Source organism: Pezoporus occidentalis, unplaced genomic scaffold, assembly GCF_034315485.1.
Source record: "Pezoporus occidentalis ecotype Australia unplaced genomic scaffold, CSIRO_AGI_Poc_V1 ctg2, whole genome shotgun sequence".
Taxonomy (NCBI): domain Eukaryota; kingdom Metazoa; phylum Chordata; class Aves; order Psittaciformes; family Psittacidae; genus Pezoporus; species Pezoporus occidentalis.
The window spans coordinates 13317469-13338972 of record NW_026913855.1 but is presented as its reverse complement, the minus strand read 5'-3'; the positions used below and the strand labels follow the sequence as shown (position 1 = coordinate 13338972).

General features: G+C 44.6%; 1 protein-coding gene across 1 annotated transcript; it reads right to left on the bottom strand.

Annotated features, from left to right (window-relative positions):
* Window positions 1-1394: 1394 nt before the first annotated feature.
* GCNT2 (glucosaminyl (N-acetyl) transferase 2 (I blood group)) lies at window positions 1395-20388 on the bottom strand. Its single transcript, XM_062617871.1, has 3 exons — window positions 19211-20388; window positions 2429-2521; window positions 1395-1990 (listed from the first exon to the last, which is right to left on the bottom strand). The coding sequence occupies exons 1-3, from the start codon at window positions 20130-20132 to the stop codon at window positions 1800-1802; spliced, it is 1206 nt and encodes a 401-aa protein (XP_062473855.1). The 5' UTR covers window positions 20133-20388; the 3' UTR covers window positions 1395-1799.
* Between the last annotated feature and the right edge of the window lie 1116 nt (window positions 20389-21504).

Below are 21504 nucleotides of genomic sequence, written 5' to 3'. Positions count from 1 at the left end.
GGTAATATAACCCAGAATTAAAATATCTCTGTTTGATCAGGCTCAGAGTACAACATCTTTTTTATATCCAGAGTTTCAAACCGCCAAGCTTATTGCTTCTGTGGTTGGGTGATATTTTGTCATTCACCTGTGGAGTCTGAACAATGAAATATCATCTTGTTTGCACTCTCAGCAAAATTTTAAATATTTTCACAAAACAGTGAGAATGCCTTTACCTTATTTGGGATGTTTCAATTTGGGGGCAATTCATCTTCTCAGAGCAAATGGGAGCTACTTCCAGACCTCTCAAGTTGGACATCCTAAAACTCACTCTTTAGAAGAATTACGCCCTCTGAAACACTTCTCTCTTCAGCTGCGACCATGGCAGCAAGTTAGCAAAGCCCTTTTCTTCTTCCTTCTCCCAAAAAAAGCTGAACAGGATTTTCACTAAAGTTGTGCTCCTGCGGTAAATTCTCCATGCTTTTCTGCAGAGATCTGCATTATTAGATGTTGGCAGCTATACTTGCGGAAGAAGCTGACTGATGCAGAACCTGCTTCCTAAGAACCTTCCCTGCAGGTTGCTAGCCATGCTTCAGGACATCTAAATATGATGCGTTGCCATTTCTGAACTGCTGCAGTTTGCAATCCAGTTTATTAAAAGACCCTGAAATCAGCAATGGTACACCATATACACAGCATAGTTGCTATTATCCAAGAGGTACCCTGTGAGCCACGATAGTTTGTTTAGAAGAAAGACAGGAGGGTAGCACACCCCCTCCTTACATTCAGGCATCTCAGTTTATCCTGCCTTCATGCTGCTGGTTTTGTCGCTCAACAGTACTGCTAACATGCCATGTAAACACAACCATCAGTTACAGGAAGAAGCATTCATAGTTTTACTTCCTTGCTTTGTTTTTTAGGACACCATAACCAATACCAACAACTTTTGCCTTCTGTTTGTCATGCTAAAACATTCCCAAGCACTGATTTTTTTATTTGTGGCATGCCTGGTCTGCTGAGATTTTGTGTGCTTTAAAGGGTTATGCAGACTTCGAAGGGAAAATCTGCTCAGATATTTAATGGCCTCCCTCTAGTGGCTGTTACTGGGGAATAAAAGTAGGGCTGTGAGGAAGTGAACCCCAAGGTTAAGTATGTGCATTAACCATTGCATGAAGATGAAAGGAAGTCAGCTTGAGAAGAAGGCTTATGCCATGTCCAAATATGACACAGAATTACTGACTTACTGCAGAATTACTGACTTATTGCCAAAGTTCAGTTATTGTTTTTTCAGTCCTGAAAATATCTATCTTGCTATTTCCTTTCCCGCCTTCCATCTCTCCCTCTGTGTCCTTACACATGACGATTTAAGGACAGTGGTGAGCCAAAATCTGCATGTAGAGAGTTTTTTGTTGCATTTTTGCATACCAAATGTACACACTTGTCTTTTAGATGTGAAAAATTCTGGGGATGCATGACTGTTTATATTTTTATAGAAAAAGATAGCAATGACAGTGTAGCAAGACAAAAGTTTGGGCTGGAAAACAGCCCATTAAAAATGGCAAAAGGTCAAAGCTCCTCTGGCTGCAAGAGGACCTTTGGCCTGGTATCTCTTTTTGTATCTCCTGCACTTCAGCTTCTGGGCATTAAGTGGAAGGTGAGCTTTGCAGGCTGTGTGAGATAAGCTGACCTGAGCTACATCTGCAGAATATACTAAAGAAACACGTCTCTTGAGTTTACGCTTCTAGCACAGCAAAAATAAAGACTGCTGCAGCTATTCTCTTGACCACCTTTATTGATGTTGTAGCTCGGGGTGTTGCTAGCTAAAAATACCAACTGGGTTCTACCTGAACCTCACTCTGTGACAAGGTTCTCTGCCGATGTCTCAGCTCCAGGCACTCCACAGTCAGGGGGTACGTTTTAAGCTCAAACTTATTTGCGAACATACAGGTGGAGTTAAAAAGCCACTTGAGGTCACCTGTTCCATATACACAAATGCCTCTGACATAATGGCCTGACAAAAGAAAAAGGAAAAAAGCAATGTCAGAATCAAAATCCAAATAATTTTGAAAAGTTTTATCTGCAAAGCCACTATAAATGATCTCCAATGGAACAAACATGCTGAAAGGTCTATTGGATGTGCAATGGGAGTAAGCGTGAACAATGGGATGAAATGAAGAAAGTTACTTCAGAATAAATAATGAGCAAAATAAGGAGACAGATCAGAAAAGAGTCATTACTAATTCAGACTCTTTTTCAGACAAGACTAAGACACAGCAAAGGGGAATTTCCTTCTGTCAGTGAAGAGAAACCGATACTTTTACTCATACTAGATTTTCCACTAGGTGATTCTGAGTAATATTGGTGTAATTTCACTGACTGCAATGTAGTTATGCCCATGTGAAACTGCTATAACTGAGGAAGAAGTGATGGAGAAGCATGTACACATTACCATGACAACCTCCATGTGCCTCTTCCATATCAATCCACTTCACTGCTTTCAAGTCACCTTCCCATGATGCGTTGGGCATGGAGCCTGGGACACCTGCAATTAGGTAACAGAATATCAAGTAATTAGTCCTTTTAACATCTGTGCGTTCAGGCTTATGTCCACTCTCTACAACCTTTCTCCACAGAACTAGGATGAAATACTTAGGAATATGCATCAACACATGCCTGGCTGCTAACCGTTTTGTCAAGCTTCTTCACAAAAAGCAGCTTTTGTGATATAAATAAGATGTCACCCCAAGAGACCTAAAAACCTCACTTCAGAAATAAGCCTCCACTTTTGCAACAGCCTCAGTAGGATGTATGTGTGTACAATCACTCATAGAATCATAGAATAGTTAGAGTTGGAAAGGACCTTAAGATCATCTAGTTCCAACCCCCCTGCCATGGGCAGGGACACCTCACACTAAACCATGTCACCCAAGGCCTCATCCAACCTGGTCTTGAACACTGCCAGGGATGGAGCATTCACAGCCTCCCTGGGCAACCTATTCCAGTCCCTCACAACACTCATAGTAAAGAACTTCCTCCTTATATCCAATCTAAACTTCCCCTAAGTTTTAACCTGTTACCCCTTGTCCTATCACTACAGTCCCTAATGAAGAGTCCCTCCCCAGCATCCCTATAGCCCCCCCCCCTTCAGATACTGGAAGGCTGCTATGAGGTCTCCACGCAGCCTTCCCTTCTCCAGGCTGAACAGCCCCAACTTTCTCAGCCTGTCTTCATACAGGAGGTGCTCCAGTCCCCTGATCATCCTCATGGCCCTCCTCTGGACTTGTTCCAACAGTTCCATGTCCTTTTTATGTTGAGGACACCAGAACTGCACACAATACTCCAGGTGAGGTCTCACGAGAACAGAGTAGAGGGGCAGGATCACCTCCTTCGACCTGCTGGTCACGCTCCTTTTGATGCAGCCCAGGATACTGTTGGCTTTCTGGGCTGCAAGTGCACCCTGCCAGCTCATGTTCATTTTCCCATCAACCAACACCCTCAAGTCCTTCTCCTCAGGGCTGCTCTGAATCTCTTCTCTGCCCAACCTGTAGCTGTGCCTGGGATTGCTCCGACCCAGGTGTAGGACCTTGCACTTGGCATGGTTAAACTTCATGAGGCTGGCATCAGCCCACCTCACAAGCGTGTTGAGGTCCCTCTGGATGGCATTCCTTCCCTCCAGCGTATCAACAGAACCACAGAGCTTGGTGTCATCGGCAAACTTGCTGAGGGCGCACTCAATCCCACTGTCCATGTCAGCGACAAAGATGTTGAACAAGACCGGTCCCAAACCCATCCCTGAGGGCCACCACTCGTTACTGGTCTCCAGTTGGACATTGCACCATTGACCACAACTCTTTGTGTGCCGCCATCCAGCCAGTTCTTTATCCACCGAGTGGTCCATCCATCAAATTGATATCTCTCCAATTTAGAGACAAGGATGTCGTGTGGGACAGTGTCGAATGCTTTGCACAAGTCCAGGTAGATGACATCAACTGCTCTACCCCTGTCCATCAGTTCCATAGCCCCATCATAGAAGGCCACCAAATTGGTCAGGCAGGATTTCCCCTTAGTGAAGCCATGCTGGCTGTCACCAAGCACCTTGTTGTTTTTCATGTGCCTTAGCATGCCTTCCAGGAGAATCTGCTCCAAGATTTTGCCAGGCACAGAGATGAGACTGACTGGTCTGTAATTCCCCGGGTTATCCATTTTCCCCTTCCTGAAAATGGGGGTTATATTTCCCTTTTTCCAGTCATCGGGAACTTCACCTGACTACCATGATTTCTCAAATATGATGACCAGCGGCTTCGCAACTTCATTCGCCAGCTCCTTCAGGACCCATGGATGGATTTCATCAGGTCCCATGGACTTGTGCACATTCAGGTTCTTAAGATGGTCTTGAATCAGATCCTCTCCTACAGTGGGCCCAAGGTCTTCATTCTCACAGTCCCTGCATCTGCCTTCCAAGACTTGGGTGGTGTGGTCACAGCCTTTGCCAGTGAAGACCGAGGCAAAGAAGCGATTCAGAACCTCAGCCTTCTCCAAATCCCGTGTAGCCAGTTCTCCCGAGAGCTTCCGGAGGGGGCCTACATTCTCCCCTGTCTGTTTTTTATTTGCTATGTACTTGTAGAATCCCTTCCTGTTATCCTTAATACCCCTAGCCAAGTTTAATTCTAACTGGGCCTTAGCTTTCCTAACCTGGTCCCTAGCTTCCTGGACAACATCCCTGTACTCTTCCCAGGCCGCCTGTCCTTGCTTCCACTTATTATAAGCATCTTTTTTCATTTGAATTTTCCTCAGGAGCTCCTTATCCATCCAAGGAGGTCTCCTGACCCTCCTGCTGCACTTGCTTCTAGTTGGGATGTAACCTTCCACCCTCCCAATCAGCAGTACCCTCCTGGTGCTATTTGAACAGTAGGCTACTGACACATAATAGCTTCACATGAATATAGGCTCTGTGTAGCACTGCTCAGCAACGAGAAAAACATCCCTGAATTATCAATACTGTTTCTAGCACAAATCCAAAACATAGACCTATCCTAGCTGCTATGAAGAAATTTAACTCTTTTCCAGACAAAACCAGCATACTCTATATACTATATATACATTTTCATCACAATGAGATGGGAACAAAACCTTGTCAAGCTTGCGTGAAATGCATAATAGCACTGCTTTGGAGTTGTGGGACTTGTGCAAAGATAGGGATCCTAGGCCCTTTAAATATGATTTTAGCTAAAATAAACATTTAACATTTTTATCTCGAGTTCTGACCTCTCTTTTTAAGGCTAATTATCCTGTCTTCCTGATTTTGTAACTTCATTTAAAGCATGGATTAATATAGGCTATTTATTTTGCTGGTTAACCACAATCCTAAATGGGGTGATTACAGCCGTTCTGTAAAGCACATTTTCACCTGGTGACTGCAATACATGCAAGAAGCCCTCGGTGCTGAAATGGTAGCTGAAAGTGTCATCATCCTAATCCTGGGGTTTTCTAAAAAATAAAGGTAAAAGCAAAGCAAGGTTTTGTAGATATTTAGTGCTATTTCTATTCCTTTCGTAGATGGCAACAAGTACAGTACCTCCATAGTTACCATAACCCAACAGCTATTTTGCTTGTGAGCTTGAAGAGAAGCACGGTGGAGGACAAACAAGACCATGAAGGCACTGTATAATGTCAGGAGAGACTGGGGCTTTTTTGAGAAATTGGATAGGAGAAAGGTTAAGCATCAGAGGTTTTTTTCTGTTTGCTTGCTTTGCACTGTGTTTTTAAGAACAGCTTGTTCTTGGTAAGTAAGGATGGATGTTTGCAATTACCAAGTCACAACTTCTATAACAGATGCAAAAAGACCATCTGATCTAACAGCAGAACCACCATAGCACTTTGCCATAAACAGAGATATGTGGCAGCTGTAACCAGAACTTACTACTTTATTTCTCCCTCTCTGTATATCGGGCTGTTATCAAATAAAATAACATGCCAAAAAGTGTGGGTTTGTCCTGGGGAAAATTCAGAAAATGTTATTTTTCTGTAGAAAGCATTAAGCTGAAGATAACACTTCATAAAAGACAAAAAGAGGAAGTGATGGTAGGGGAGAGATACTTTAAATGGCCTGCGATGTGTATTACCATCCTCAATTAAAAACCTGTTCATAACAGATGGCAGTAAATGTGGTGTGCAGAAAGACTTGGAAAATGCTGACACAGTGGAGAAGCGGCAGGATGACTGACAAAACAGGAATGACCCCAGGACATCCACAGAAACACTGGAAGGCACTGCCTTCCAGGAATACAAAATTACTGACTTCACATTATTCACCATCTCCCAGATAGAGCAATCTAAGCATTTTTGTAAGTTAATTCAAGACTGGGGGAAAGTATGGCTCAGCACTGAGAAAAAAATGGATTTAACACATTTTCTTTTAAATATTTGTTTGAGCAACTGACTTCAGATTCAAAAGCTGTTCTGGGGTCCTGTTTGTGTAAATAGTTTGTTTGAGAATTGGTGGTGATGTGAAAGTTAATATAAACTTTAGCATGAGTTGCTCACTCTCCTTTTATTCAGCCCTCATTTCCCACTCTGTCTTGGTTAGTAGAGTTTTGTTCTTGTCCCTGAAAACAGGGAGGGAGGAAAAGCCTCTTCATGGGCAGCCATACTGAGCACTATCCTAGAAACGAGTTTGCCACCACCAAGTCTTAGAAATAGCCACTAGCAGAACTGCACTGCTTGGGTATGAAGACAGCCACGAGTCACTGGAAAGACAGGCCACCTCCTCCAGAGCCTTTAGTTTCATGTCTTTCCTTGTTAGCGGAAGCTAACAACACTGGAGGTGCTTTAGCTCCAGCTAAAAACACTGGAGCTCTTCATAGAACAAAAGCAACACAACCTGTTTCTCCTCTAAGTTCTTCCTGATTTTTTTTTGCCACTGCGATTCAAGTGAGAGCTGATCTGTATGTGTTGGCCCCAAGAGACAGCCCACTCCCTTTCCTCCTTTCACTGGTACCACATATTACGAAGACAAACATAAGCATCTCACACAAAACGAGCCACTGTGCCGGAATTTCTGTAATACACACTGAATGTAAACTGACACTGGGCTGGGAATCTTGCATCATAAAAGGCTGCCTGATTTGCTGTGGCCTTCCAAGTCCTCTCTCTGTGATTACAGGATCAAATCAACACATCAGTTAAAACCTAGCTGCCAACAGGCTAGTCTCCACCAGTCCCCTGAAGCAGCCTATGTTTCCTCATTGGCATCTCTTTCTATTGAAGGGGACAACTTCTTTACATTTCTGTGCCACGAAGTGATTCAAGCTTTTCTCCTGCACTTTATAAGCTGGGGCACGGGAGTTTGTACTTCACATATCTGCCTGAAATGCTGTACATACGACCCTTGGGAGTATTATTCTGCAAGACCTGATTGAAATCAATCATAACTTTTGCTGGCTTTTGGGGCCATGTGTTTATGTTTGGGAATATGCAGGGCCGTATATAGTGGTTCATGTATAGGCGGGCAAGCACATGCTGTCAGCTCTATAAGTGAAGTTGTGCAGCCCACCAGTGTATGCAGGCACCTGGAAATTCACAACCCCCTTTGGTGGCTTTTCGAAAAGCAAGATGGTATAAGGAAGTGCAGGTGGGACTAGTGAGACAGTATGGCCAAAGAGCGTGTAAGCCAAGGGGATGCCATGCTGCACCCCTGGGCCTTCATGGGGCACAGCAGCGGCTCCTACTCAGGAAGGCATGCAGCACCATCCTTGAATCTGTCACACTGCAATGCCCACATCCATCCTAGGATGCCCCTTACCCAGTCATGGGTACTAATCTTCCAGGAGACAGCTCAGCCAAGTGGATGAATGTCCAGGATGTCACACTCAGGGGGGCACAGTGTGCCTTCCTCACTTGCCACTAGCGCTGCAAACATGGGCTCTCACCTGCTGGGCAGTTTTTCCATGTGAAACAATAGGACTGGTGAAAAACCTGCTGGTGGACACCACCAAGAGCCACCAAGAGCTGGAAACACCTCCATGGAGATGTGAGCTGTGGTGGCCATCACGGAAGAGCTGTCACTACGTAATGGCCAAGTGGCAGCAAGTGCTGGGTGGTAGGTGCCATGGTGGGGACCTCTGTGCACTCCCCAGACCTGATGACCAACCTGGGATCCTGTTGAGCATCACCCAAAAGTGCTCATCAGGGCTGTAGGTATCCTCAGACCATGCCAGCAGATCGATGGCACGCTGGTCCTGCAGCACGAACTCCACAAAGGGGCGGGTGACGGCCACATACGCAGAGCCAAAGTAGATGGTCAGGTTGTGGGGAGGGGGTGTCTTGCGCACAAGTGTCACAAGCATGAAAGAAAAGAGAGAGTATAATTGCTCCCTGTGCACATATCTGGTGTGGAAGGTGATGTGGGGGGGTGGCCTTGTTCTGGGGCATGTACACTGCCCTGAAGAGCCGCTCAAAGGTCTCAAGCTCCTTGTGCAGGGTCATAACGTAGGCAATGGGGAAGGCGGCCTCTTCAGCCGAGAGGGTGCGGGTGATGTAGTGATTCTGGGTGATGTACTCCTTGCAACTGGATTCTCTGGATGAAGCTTCTAAAGCATTTTCCTTCATAAACTGCACCTTGTCTTCAATCAGTGCTTTGCAGGCTTCTGCTAATGTTGAATTCACTGAGAAGTTCAGCCTCCAAAGAGATTTTTGGCTGCGGGACATATATGTACCACAGCTGCCTGCCCCTCAGGTGGAAGCCCTGCCTGACCAGCAGCATGCTGCATACCTGCTTCAGAGCCATGGCCTCAGGGGAGCCCACACTGCCCACCACTTGCTGCCTGCCATGCCACAGCAACATGGCAGTGCCCATCAGTGCTGTGGCAGCCACAAGCAGTCTCACCACCTGTTGACACCACATGGTCCACACTGCCAGCCTCAGGCCACCCTTAGGCTGGTCACACCTCCCAGCAGTCCCACTGTGAGGGGACACAAGAGCAAGGCTGACGTGTCAAAAGCACTGCCCCAAGACACCTCCGTCCCCTGGGAAGGGCAGTCTTGCCCCCTTCTGCAGCTGTCCCAGCACCCCAGGGTGCTCCCGGCACCTGCTGCCTTCATGGCATTTCCAAAGACAGCCCTCAGGCCAGTGCTGGGGGCAAGAGGACATGCGCCCTGAGGGCCATCCCTACCTTCTGGTGGTGGCCACCATGCTTGCGACACTCCTTGGTGCGTATGAAGTCCAGCTCATGGACACAGGGCTTCACTCCCAGCTATGTCCAACCTATTTTAGTCCCTTCCAGGTTCTCCAACAGTAAATTAGGTTTGTTTTGATTTGTTTTGTTTTCAGTTGTCATCTTGCAGAACTGCAGTCAAGGAGTTAAGCTGCCAGTGTTAGGAGGATGGAGAGAAGCTGATGAGCAAATGCAGATAGGACTGAAACAATCACCTCTTAACCCTGTATGGGAACAAGACTTTCTCTGACTGGGCTCATAAGGCAGCACGTAAGAACGATTTGCTCCAAAATCATGGTTTATCTGTCTTCTTGCTTGTCCTGTGAGACAAGTTCTCCCACCTGTTCATGGGAGGGAGGTGGCTGGTAAAGATATGGGGGAGTCCTCAAAAGAAGAGATTTTCTTTCAAGATAAGATTGAATCAGTGGAGAAAAGAGAACCACATCACTCCTCCTTAAAAATGTACTGAGGCTTAATTTTCTATTTTGACCCCATAAATATTCATTTCAGTGTGGTATGTGAATGCAAAAGTATGTGCATGGAGGGACAAGGGGTTAACTAATATAAACTCAAGGTTATCAGACTTTAAAGCAGACCTTAGAACCTGGAGAGAAGGAAATAAAACTCAGGGGGCGGGGGGGGGGTGGGAGAGGAGGGGTGTGGAGAGAGGGGAAGTTATTTAAAACTACTTCTTTCAAGGCAGCCATCTGAATTAAGGCAATGCTATCAGGCTGTTGACAGTTATAAGAGGGCTAAACTGCACCTCATGTCTTGAATTGTCTGATAGATAGTAATGAAAGAGTCTCAGTTACAGTACCTTCATTTGATGATGTGTTTTGAAGGAGGTTTTTCTGAGTTGTTAGTGATCCATAAACTAGTGTCTTTGGCAGGGTAGTCCTGCATCAGAGCAGCTGAAATCTACAGGGCTGATCAGGAAACACCTACTTCCCAGAGCAGGAGTGAGCTGGACCTGTGGGGACATGCTGGGCACCAAGGACAGAGACAGAAGAGTTGCTGTGCAGGAAACACCAGTGCCCACCCCAGCACCCATTCAGGCATGGTTCTGGCAACTTCCACCCTGACTGCTCAGGCAGGGTGCTGGCAGGAGGGTTTGTATCTCAGCAAGTGCAATGTAGCTTTAGGTGTGGTCAGATGAAATTTGCTTGTAGGTGAAAGGAGGGGACAGGTTCGGGTTGCTTGACGGGAGTTCCCCCCCCCGAACAAATACAAGGGCTGTTGTCAACTCAGTATCTGGGAACATCAAGAAAAGCCTCTGTTACTGCAACTGGACTGACATTTAGTTGGTTACATGCATGAACAGTGACAGACATCACCTGATGCCAGAATTTAGAAAGAAAGAAATTCTTTCTTAAATTACTGTCATCTGATTCTCTTCTTCTAGGAGTTGTGCTGCTTGAAGCCTATGTGTGATAGATCAAGCAAAGGAGCACAAGGCCATTTATTAGCTATTACAGGCTTTTCAAAAAGACTTCTTGAAGACATACCCTTCCTTATCCCATCATCACTAAGTAGTGTTTTACCGAGAAGCAAACAACTGGTTGTGAAGCATTGTTCCTACTGAAAACAGTACTTGAATTCCAATGACTGCAGATTGCACAGAGACCAAACCCGACTTTTAAGTTAGCTTTTTTTCAGATGAATTATGAACTACCTGAATGGTAGATAGAGGACAAAAGTAATTTTTCAGGAAATTCTGCCATGAAGATGGTGGCTTTGTGATTGATGTGATGGTGTTGCAACACCTTCCCTTAAGCAGGTTTTGATCATGAGATTACACCAGCTTTGTGGGTATAAGACTCAGTCACAGGAAAATCCCTTTTTTTTTAATGCCTTATTCCTATGAGAAGTTCTTGCTCAATAAAGAAGACTCATTAATGGAAAATATGATCAAGACAATAAGGATTAGTAATATGAGTAACACTGCAGACATAGGTACAAAATATATCTTTTCTAGAACATGGCTTATTCAACCAGCATCATTGTCTGGAATCGTCAAAAAGCTTCTGCGTCACTGTCTGTCTGTTGAAAGGTGGACACTAAGCTAAGGAAAAGGAACAATTCTAATAGGCAGCACAGAATTACTGTAGTGCTTATTGGTATGATGCTTGCATTGCAGAGAAGGCTGTCCAAGAGGCTGCCTACAAACAACAGTGGGATGGAGAGGTACCAAAGCAGTTCTGAACTGTGAAGTTGCTGTAGTGAGAAACTCAGTGCAAGCTAAATTGCCTGGAAAACACACAGGTCTGTTTGTACAAGCAAATGGCTTTATAAAAACTTAAAAATAAAGAATTGGCTAACGTGATTGATTAGCATTCTAACAGTGCTGCTCAGAATTTTCTAGTATTATTCTTGTATCCCACTCCTATATCCAAGGGATGTGAATGAGATGTTCCTTGAGAGCCACCAGCTCTTGTTTGGATGTAAAGCTACTGCTTCAGATAAACTGCAGTGAAATTTTAACAAAGACAACTCCCATCTGTCTTAAGAGAATACTAGCTTGACTCACAGTATTACCCGCCACATGCCTGCTATTACCTGAGACATACTGTACACCAACAATCTTCCTTATTTTTCTGTCTATCACTCAGCTCCCAAATGAGGAATTGCCATCAGGATGGTGCAGATAGACACAAAAGTTCGGGGGTGGTTTAACACTCACCTTACAAACAAACTACACATCACTGACAAAACAAGTGAATACATTCACAACCTTCATGCTGCTTGGAGAGAACTGAGGTGAGTCTGACCCTTTGCACTTAGACACAATATGTAACTATATCAAAAACACTTAAAATCGTGGTTAGCATACAGCTAGGTGAATCCTTGGAAAAGTAAGAACAAGCCAGAATGCAACATCATCTTCCATGGAATCCCAATTTCTGTCATGTTAGCTGCAACAAGAGAAAAAAAATCACTCAAAGATACCAGGTTGAGGTTGCTGATGTTCCCAGTCCCCCGTACTTGACAGGAAGCTGCTGGAGGCCCTGTGATCTGCCCATTCAGACCAGAGAATGGTCTGGGTTTTGGGCTTGTACGGCTTATGCTCCTTTCCCCTTCCCTTCCTCTGGGACAGATGACCTACAGCTGATCACCATTCTGCAGGCTTCTTCCAGAAACCAGGAATAAAAGTGCTTATGTCCTGGCACTTTCTCTGCAAATCCCCAGCTTCCCTTAAACCAAATGTCTGCCAAGCACCACTCATGTTCTCTGTATATGAGTGGGATGTGCATGATCAAGGCATGTCCCAGAGGTGGGACCATCCTGTCCATGAGTAACTGAATGAATTTTGTGCCAGCCAGAATGAGAGCAGGGAAGAGAGGTGTGTTACTGTGGCTAATGGCTGCATAGCTGCTAACCACCTTGCACTCCATGTAAGGTCAAACCACCCCAAACTTGTTGCTGTTGCACTCTGCAGTGACAGGAAGCAAAGAATTGCTGACCATGGCACCATTGCTACATCACAGCATTTTGAGGGAGAGAAAGGAATCACATGTTAGGGTCTTTCCATGGAAGCTTAGAAAGGCTGCTCTAGCATGCCAGGATGTGTCTGCAGCCTTGCTCAGTTGCCAGAACATAACTGAGCACTCTTACAGGGCAGACAATGAGTGAATGATTTTTGTAACAGCCAGTTGTTACATGTAGACTTTCTCTTGCAGCTCGTATCTTGAGGGGATTGCTAATGGTTTAACAGCTCCTATATTAGGACTAGCAATACTCATTTCATCTCCACAAAACGAAGGCTGATGCCCCAGTAGCCAAATGTGTCCCCACACTTCTCTGCTGTATGCCATAGTTGGAGACATGGGTAGTGGGATGAAGTTTTCGATGCTGGATTTGGGGTGACAGAAAAAGCAGTGTGTATGGATGTGAATGTTCTCATGCAGGGATTTTTTGGGGTATCCAGGAACAAGGATCCTGGATGAGTGCCAGGACATGCAGTCTTTTTCACTTATCGCCAGGGAAGGAAGGCAATAAAAAAGCACAGCACTGAAACACAGGTGAAGTTCAGCATGTTGGAACTGGTAAGAAACGGAGAGCAAGGAAAGAAAGTCGAAGCAGGCATCACCTAGCTACTTACGCAACATAAGCCCTTGATATTTTGGAGCCTTCTACTGGCACATACTTGCTGGTGTGCACTTCAGGACCAGTACCATGCTTGGCAGTGGTGGGGCTGTTCCTCGATTGGGATTCCTGTATTCCCCTTAGCTGTTGTAGTGCACTATATGTGCGCTAATGTACATCTTCTGGTTTGCTTCCACCAGAGAAGGAATCCAGCCCTTGTGTACTAAGATCATTATCTGAATAAAACTAGTGTGCCATAGGAAAGAACAGTTGGATGGAAAGGACTTGAAAAGCAAACCTCTGCTCCCAACTACAACATTAATTATGTAACCACAATCAGCAAATCAAACTTGCCTGTGCAAAGCCTGCCTCCAGAATGCCATGCTCTGTGCAGCAACACAGTGCCTTCTGGAAACACACCAGCTAGTTGTATGGTGGTGATTCCTCAGCATTTCCCTCAGCGACAATGCCACATGAAGCATATTCCTGAAGTTCTTGCTCCTCTTATTCATGGCTCTGCAAAGGACCCTAAGCTGCGCTGATGCGATTTCTGTGGAGCCATACAGCAGCACCCTGTTGGGAATAATCCTTCCCCAAAAGCATTAGAATGCAGGTGCAAAACGCTATTTCTCCTGGTTATGGCTGGGTTTCTTGTTATGCCTAGACTGCTTGTAGCATTTGGCCAGTTTGGATATTACAATATACTCCACTGTGCATATCCAGTGTGCTTCCTGAAGGGTTGTTTCCAAACTTCTCTGCTTCTTCACTGAGTTTCTTGAGTCCTGCCTGCCGTTCACTTCTAAATCCAGCTGCAGCGGTAGCCCCAGATGTAGCAACTCCTGCCACTGTGAGTGGAGAGGACCTTCACATTTGCTAGTGAAATGCGCTTCAGGGCTGGCTCTGGGCAGAGGCCCTGTGGAGAAGAGGATGAGCTGCCGGCATCTTTTCATTACTAAATAGCTAAGACTTCACTTGCTTCTTCAGTGGTATGGCATCTTCATGAATGCTGGTTAAGTTCTGAAGCTAAAGATGACAACTATTAAAACACATCTGTCCCAACCACAACAGCAGCAGCTGTTGCACATACCCTGGTAGAGCAGGTAAGAGACAATGTCTTGGCTATGTTTCCCAGGCTGCGGTAACAATTCTTGTCTCTTTGTAACAGGGCAGAACAGACAGAGGCCAAGTTGCTAAGAAGCTGTCAACAGGCACTCTGGAAAGGGTCTGGATAAAAGGACATTCTTGCACACCTGAATTTGGGAGAGATTCCTAAATATGAAACCTGAACAAGAAACTTGGAAAACAAGTGCAGGAAACTAGGAAAGAGGCTTACTTCGCATATGCACAAGTTCATTCAGCCATAGGTTTGAGAGAAGGGATGAGGATGGTGGTTGAAGTACTCCGGGAGATGAGCTTCTTACCTAAATATGTACTGCTGATCTCTGGTGATTTATTCCCTGCCCCTGAACACCCTGGCTGGTCATTCCCATAACCACCAAGCCCCTTCAGCCCTGCCAGCACAGTCACTTACAGCACTGTGTAGTGATCCAGCACAGGACTGCTTACAAATAAACTCTTTTATGCTTTCCAGGCTGGTATTAATCCAGAACCTGGTGCCAGCAGCACCTAACAGAAAGGTTGAAGTGGAAACTGATGCCATTTTTACAGGGCAGTAAGCTACCTGTGGCACACAGATGACATTTGTTCACCAGACTATGGACTGGCCCTCTTAACATATTTGTTTTGGCTTTGAGGATGCACTCTTGAATATTTCCTTATAGCTTACTTGCCAGTTGGAGGGTGCACATAGTATAAACTTGAAGATTAAAGCAAAGCTATGATTTGTTTCATTGGAATCAATGTGAGAGAACTTACTATAGGTAACAGCTTTAGAACACAGACCTGTGCATATGAGTTTTAAACAAAGTTTATAAGAGTGATATAACCCATGGGACTGTAAAGTTTGTATCTCCATATCGTCATTTCCTAGAAGTTTGTCTTAAATGCAATAACAAAAATATGTTCAACTAGCAGTGTTGCATTTCCCAAATACACCTCATCTGCACTAGAATGGAAATTGTACCAAAACTGTTGATAACAACTAAGCATACACGATGACTTTAAATATTTCTGCCCTACCCTTCCAAGCTCAGATGTTAAAAAGTGCCCATATGCAGGCAGCATTGTAGAAAATGGCGTAAACCAGGCTCATGGCTCACCAGCACTGAAAGGGGAAGGTCTGGCTCCTGTTCCTCCTCTCCTTCTCATTTTCCTCTCCCATTTCTCACATCTGCATGTTCACCCCCAGCTTTAATTCATGCTTCAGCGCTGGCCAGATTCTTCACCAAGCCAATTAAATTCACAGATTGAGGACAGTACACTGCTTTTCTTCAGATCAGGTGACTTAAACTGGCAAAGCTCCTAGCACAGGTCTGGTAGGCAGGAGGAAGTAGGAAGGGATAAGGAGAAAATTTCCTATTTTGGGAACAATGAGCTTTTAGTGCTCAGCTGTCTTGTGCACCCACACCCTTAGTAAAGAAATGGGACTGATGCAAAGGTGACAGTGCAACCATGCTCTGTTATTCTTCAAGTGAGCCAATTCTGAAGATAAAACAGTTTAATCCAGTATGTTAGAGTGGGAGTTATGTATCAGTGCTCCAGTGCTGGCTTTGCCCATGGTCTAGTTTAAGACACTAGGAATATAGTTTCATCCTTTTCTGCCTGCTTCTGTGAAAGAGAAATAATAGGACCGACCTCCCTTCTAAGAACATGTTGGTATCTCTGAATAAGAAGTGCTTCTATTACTCCTTCTGACCTTTATTTTCCCACTGAACAATGTGTAAGTTACTAATGGACCAGCATACGTGTATGTCAATGTACATATTGGTGTGTATCCTGAGGGATTATCATTTAGGACTGCCTATATCCCAAGTCAAGCATATCTTGCACCTTTGCCACATGAAAGTGGGGACAGGAGTTTGGCTTGGAAGAGAATCCAGTAAAAACTACCCTGAAGGCCTAAATATCATTAACTCTGGATACACCCCTCTCCCACAGCAACCAGAACCCACTTTCTGCTCTATGTAGACAGAGAGGGAAAAGGTGGACCAGTGGTTATGCTGCTGGCCTGGGAAGTAGCAACTAACCTGCACTGTGGTGGTGCTTGCTTCATGTGAGACCTGGGGAAAGTAATTTAGGGCCAGTCACTTCAAGCCTACATACTTTGCAAATACTTTCCCTTATTTTCCTCATACTTCTCTTTGTTATCTGAAAAGTGACTTTCAAGAATTTTCTGTCACACAGAATTTATGTGGGAGATAAGTGGCCTGAGAGAAATACCAAAGATAAGTTAAGACTGTTATTTGAAAACCAACTGAATGGGAATTGAAAGACTTTAGCTTTAAGGGGCTAAAAAAAAAATAGCTTGGTCTTCATTGCATGTCTCTGGGTAATAAGCACGCTATTTTAAGATTTGGGAATCAAACAGTCTTTTTTAATCTTTTATCTGAACTGAGAATATTGTGAGAGTCCGAAATATCAAATCTATTTGGTTTAGTTTTTTCATGATACACTGTCCATCCAAACTGGTCCTTAAATGATCTCTTTGCTTGTCTGGAGACCTGCAACTATTTATTCTAACAGCTGGACAACTGCCTCACACCATTATCTGCCTCTGATATGCCTGAAAAGCTGAAAGGACGTGACCTGGTCAAACTTGGATAAGAGGTTTTTTTAGAGCCAGGAACTGAGTCCCAGTCTAACACCCTGTGCATTGAGAAGGGTGACTTCACATCACAGAGTCTGGATCTGTCTTGGATACATTCAGGTGAGTGACACCCTGTGCTATGCTTACAAGTTTGGATTCAAAACTGTGGACAATAGCAGCCCCTGAATACATCTGCGAGAGCTGCATGGCCACTTTTGACCAGACACACTAATGTAATGGCAGAGAAAACAAGGAGGAAGGAAACATACCTGCTGTGGAAATGTTACATCTTTTGAATGCAAAGAGAAAAAGCACAAAATATGTCATGCCAGTGTGCAACACTGGAAAACATACAGTGATAATCATAGAAATATACAATGAAATATGCAGCCTGTGTAAGCTACACAGTGTAGTACAACAAATGGCAACCACCTAAAGCTTTCTGTTTGTGGAGGACACATCTGGTCCCAGGTTTATTGCTTCTGAGGCAATAGACTATAATAAGATCACAACAACCAGCTTCTTGGAAAAGTCATGTAACTACAAATAGTATCTGATGATGATCATACTATAAATATCTCAAACAGTAATCATTTGTGCACCTTGTGCATGCCAGTTGTAAAATAGTTATGACAAGAGCAAACACTATTCTCACAGAGTTAAGTGATAATTTGGCCTTGCAAAACGGACCCACAGTCTACTGCTTAGGCTAAAGTAGACATGCTCTGTCCCACTGTTAATGCTCCCTGTTTTTGTTTCCCACAAGTTCAGTAGGGAAGGGGTGGAAAGACAGAAGAAAAAATGACAGGAGAAGAAATTTATCCTGTTTCCATTCCTAACAGTCCTGCTTTGGGCTGCTGTGAAGCTCTAGGGAGTTGGGTGCAGTAAAGTCCTACCAGATGCTTCTAAAAGCATCAATGTGCATGGGGGAGAAGTCCCAAGCATCTTCTAACCCTTTCCTAGTAATTTGAACAAAGTAAAACTAATAGTAAATATCTAAGGTGAAAATGAAAATACTCTGTTTCACTAAACAAATCCTTGACTTTGAGCAGTGGGGTTTAGGCAGTAGTTATGAGAACATGGGTTTTTTTTGCAGGTGTTATGTGAGAGATGGCATGTGTGTGCCCACAGAAAAGCATATGAAGACTAGAAGCAGATTCTAACCTGAACTCACATTGTTTTCTGGCTCTGAAGTAATAAATAGGGAGCAACTGAATTCTATCTGTGAAAAATAAAATTCCTCCTAGAAAAAAGAAGATCTTGTTGTCGTGGTTTAAGCCCAGCTGGTAACTGAGAACCATGCAGCCACTTGCTCACTCCCCCCCAGTTCTTCCACCCCTGCTCCTGAAGGATGGGGAGGAGAATCGAAATAATGTAACTCCCACAGGTTGAGATAGGAACAGTCCAGTAACTAAGGTATAACACAAACCACTACTGCTGTCACCAATAATAATAATAATAATAAGGGAAATAACAAGGGAAGAGAATACAACCGCTCACCACCCGCCGACCGATACCCAGCCCAACCTGAGCAGTGATCTGGCCCTTCTGGGTAACTGCCCCCAGTTTATATACTGGGCATGACGTGCTGTGGTATGGAATACCTCTTTGGCTAGTTTGGGTCAGGTGTTCTGTCTCTGCTTCCTCCTGGCTTTCCATGCCCCTCCTCACTGGCAAAGCATGAGACTGAAAGACCTTGATGGGAATAAACATTACTGAGCAACAACTAAAAACATTGGTGTGTTACCAGCACTGTTCTCAGGCTAAAAGTCAAAAACACAGCACTGCGCCAGCTACTAAGAAGGAGAAAAATGACTGCTACTGCTGAACCCAGGACATTTGTAAAAACACTTTCCCTGCAATGCTTACATATTTTAAACTTTATTCCTTCGCTTTTCTTCATCTCCATTTTTACAGGTAAAATGTTTAACACCTGAAATGTCCAAGGATTGCAATTTGAACTTTGATCCTCTGAGTTACTTCCTGCTTGGGCACAGAACAATAAAGCACATCTTGCACTGCTCAGTCACGTCTCCCTCAATGGTCAAAAAGGGCAAGTAAACTTATTTGATAGACCAGCCTTTTCTTATCAGTTATGATCTGATTAAATTTTTCATCTAGTCTTTGTGAAAATCAGCCTTGGATATATGTCTTTGTGTGCATGCATGCATGTGCACACCTGTGCATGCACCTGTGTATCTACAGAAAACAGAAGTGAAGGAGTACTCACCTGGGATCCTGTTGAGCGTCACCCAAAAGTGCTCATCAGGGCTGTAGGTATCCTCAGACCACGCCAGCAGATCGATGGCACGCTGGTCCTGCAGCACGAACTCCACAAAGGGGCGGGTGACGGCCACATACGCAGAGCCAAAGTAGATGGTCAGGTTGTGGGGAGGGGGTGTCTTGCGCACAAGTGTCACAAGCATGAAAGAAAAGAGAGAGTATAATTGCTCCCTGTGCACATATCTGGTGCGGAAGGTGATGTGGGGGGGTGGCAGCACCCCGGGGGTGACATTCTTGCCCCCAAAGCGCTTCAGCAGCTGGACGATCTCCCGGTTGGTCTTCAAGGGGAAGTCCTGGCCGCAGGTGTTGAGCAGGTAGCGCCAGGGCATGCCTGAGGCCAGCAGGTCTCTCATGCAGTGGAGGTCAGCCCGCAGGCGGGAGATGCCACCGTAGACCACCCGCTCCGCCTGGGAGGCGAGGAAGGCGTTGGGGAAGCAGCCCAGCAGGCGCTGCACTGCCTGATGGAAGTGGGCCGGTGCCTTGGCATCCACGTGGATGCAGTAGATGTTCTGGGGCATGTACACTGCCCTGAAGAGCCGCTCAAAGGTCTCAAACTCCTTGTGCAGGGTCATAACGTAGGCAATGGGGAAGGCGGCCTCTTCAGCCGAGAGGGTGCGGGTGATGTAGTGATTCCGGGTGATGTACTCCGTGCAGCTGGATTCTCTGGATGAAGTTTCTAAAGCATTTTCCTTCGTAAAGTGCACCTTGTCTTCAATCAGTGCTTTGCAGGCTTCTGCTAATGTTGAATTCACTGAGAAGTTCAGCCTCCAAAGAGATTTTTGTGTGTTCAAATTAACAGCATAAAAAAAAATTAGAAGCGAAACACTGAAAATTAGAACAGCAAAGAAGCAATACCTGAGTCTACTCATTGCTGCTCAGAACCATGAGAAAAACAGTCTCACTTGGAATATTGCAAAGAGGTCAGATCAGACACCACAAACAGTTTTTTCTGCTGGCTGCTCATGTTTTCTGCTTGAGAATAGATGTATCCGTCTGATGCATAGCATGCAGCTGCTGTCTTCACTTTCAATATTAATAGTTTCATAGTCATCATTGATGTAGAAGCAGCATAAGTAGCAAACAATGTGCAGGCAGAAGCTGCTCCACAGCACCCTGAAGATCAAACAGACATATTGCATAATTACTGGCTAAGCAGTGAACAGCCGGCAGTATATATTTCAGTGTCTCTGAATTCAATTTACAGGTAAGTTCTTAACTGCTCTCTGACCTAGTAACTTTATTAGCTGTAAAAGTTCCTGAGTGTGCACCTCACATCAGGAACCCTCATATTTACCTTGTGTATAAATCTTTCTTTTTTTTTTTTTTTTTTCCCTTACAGGAACTTTTTTTAACCACCCAAGTGTATCAGTCATCACTGCTTCAGAATTACAAAAAGGCCTGTTCAGCACACTGTGCTACCATGTAAGGCCACCAACACAATCACATCTAAGAAGCAGGAGAATCTTTTTAGCCTCTGAGTTATATCAGAGCCATCATTATTCGCAGTCATGTTTTCTTTATTTGTAAATCCAAAATCTGCCGTATAGTTTCTGCCAAGTGTCATGGATGAGTCCTGATGAGCTCCAGGCTTACATCCACCAAAAGGAATTGGGTTAGCAAAACCTGCTATTTAAACTACTTAAGCTAACCTTAGGCTTTCTGATGAATAATTCTTGTTTCTAAGAGCCATGCATGCATTTGGTATAACAGCATACTTATGCAATGAAAGCTTGTGGCACAGCTCTGACTAAAGTGAAATGCCTGTAGCTCTCTCTCTTCCAACTGTGCGTCTGTTCATCTGGATCTCCTGCCATGAGGCAGCACATTTGGGGCATATAAACTTTTTTCAACATCATGTCTTTTTGCTTCAATGTGAAGTAATGATAAGTCAGTATCAGATGATCTGAGGTTATGCCTGTAAATGTTTTGACTGGGCAGTCCAGCATGTTACAGAATCAGAAACACCATCACCTGCCTTCCAACTCAATGCAGACAAGTCACCTCAGGTGCTGGCAGGTCTCTCCCAGAAGCTGTATTTTCCTCCCATCATGGCTCCAAACAGTCTCCAGGACTCTGTGTTCAAAGAGATTGAAGACTGCAGCCCATCAGGTACAGTCATAAGCTGTAATGAGGAGAGGAGCACTGAAGAAGCTTTTTAAGGGTTTGTGGCCAGAACATCGCCCAAGATGGGCACTGGTGCAGGAAAGACCTTGCAGTTAGGTTTACCCAGAGACAGTGAGC

What these genes read in the sequence shown, in the direction of transcription:
- GCNT2 (XM_062617871.1), bottom strand. Translation starts at nt 20,132, where the DNA reads ATGAGTAGACTCAGGTATTGCTTCTTTGCTGTTCTAATTTTCAGTGTT. An exon ending in GACGCTCAACAGGATCCCAG is followed by an intron (nt 2,522 to 19,210) that starts GTGAGTACTCCT and finishes ACCTAATTGCAG; the next exon opens with GTGTCCCAGGCTCCATGCCC. An exon ending in GGCACATGGAGGTTGTCATG is followed by an intron (nt 1,991 to 2,428) that starts GTAATGTGTACA and finishes TTCTTTTGTCAG; the next exon opens with GCCATTATGTCAGAGGCATT.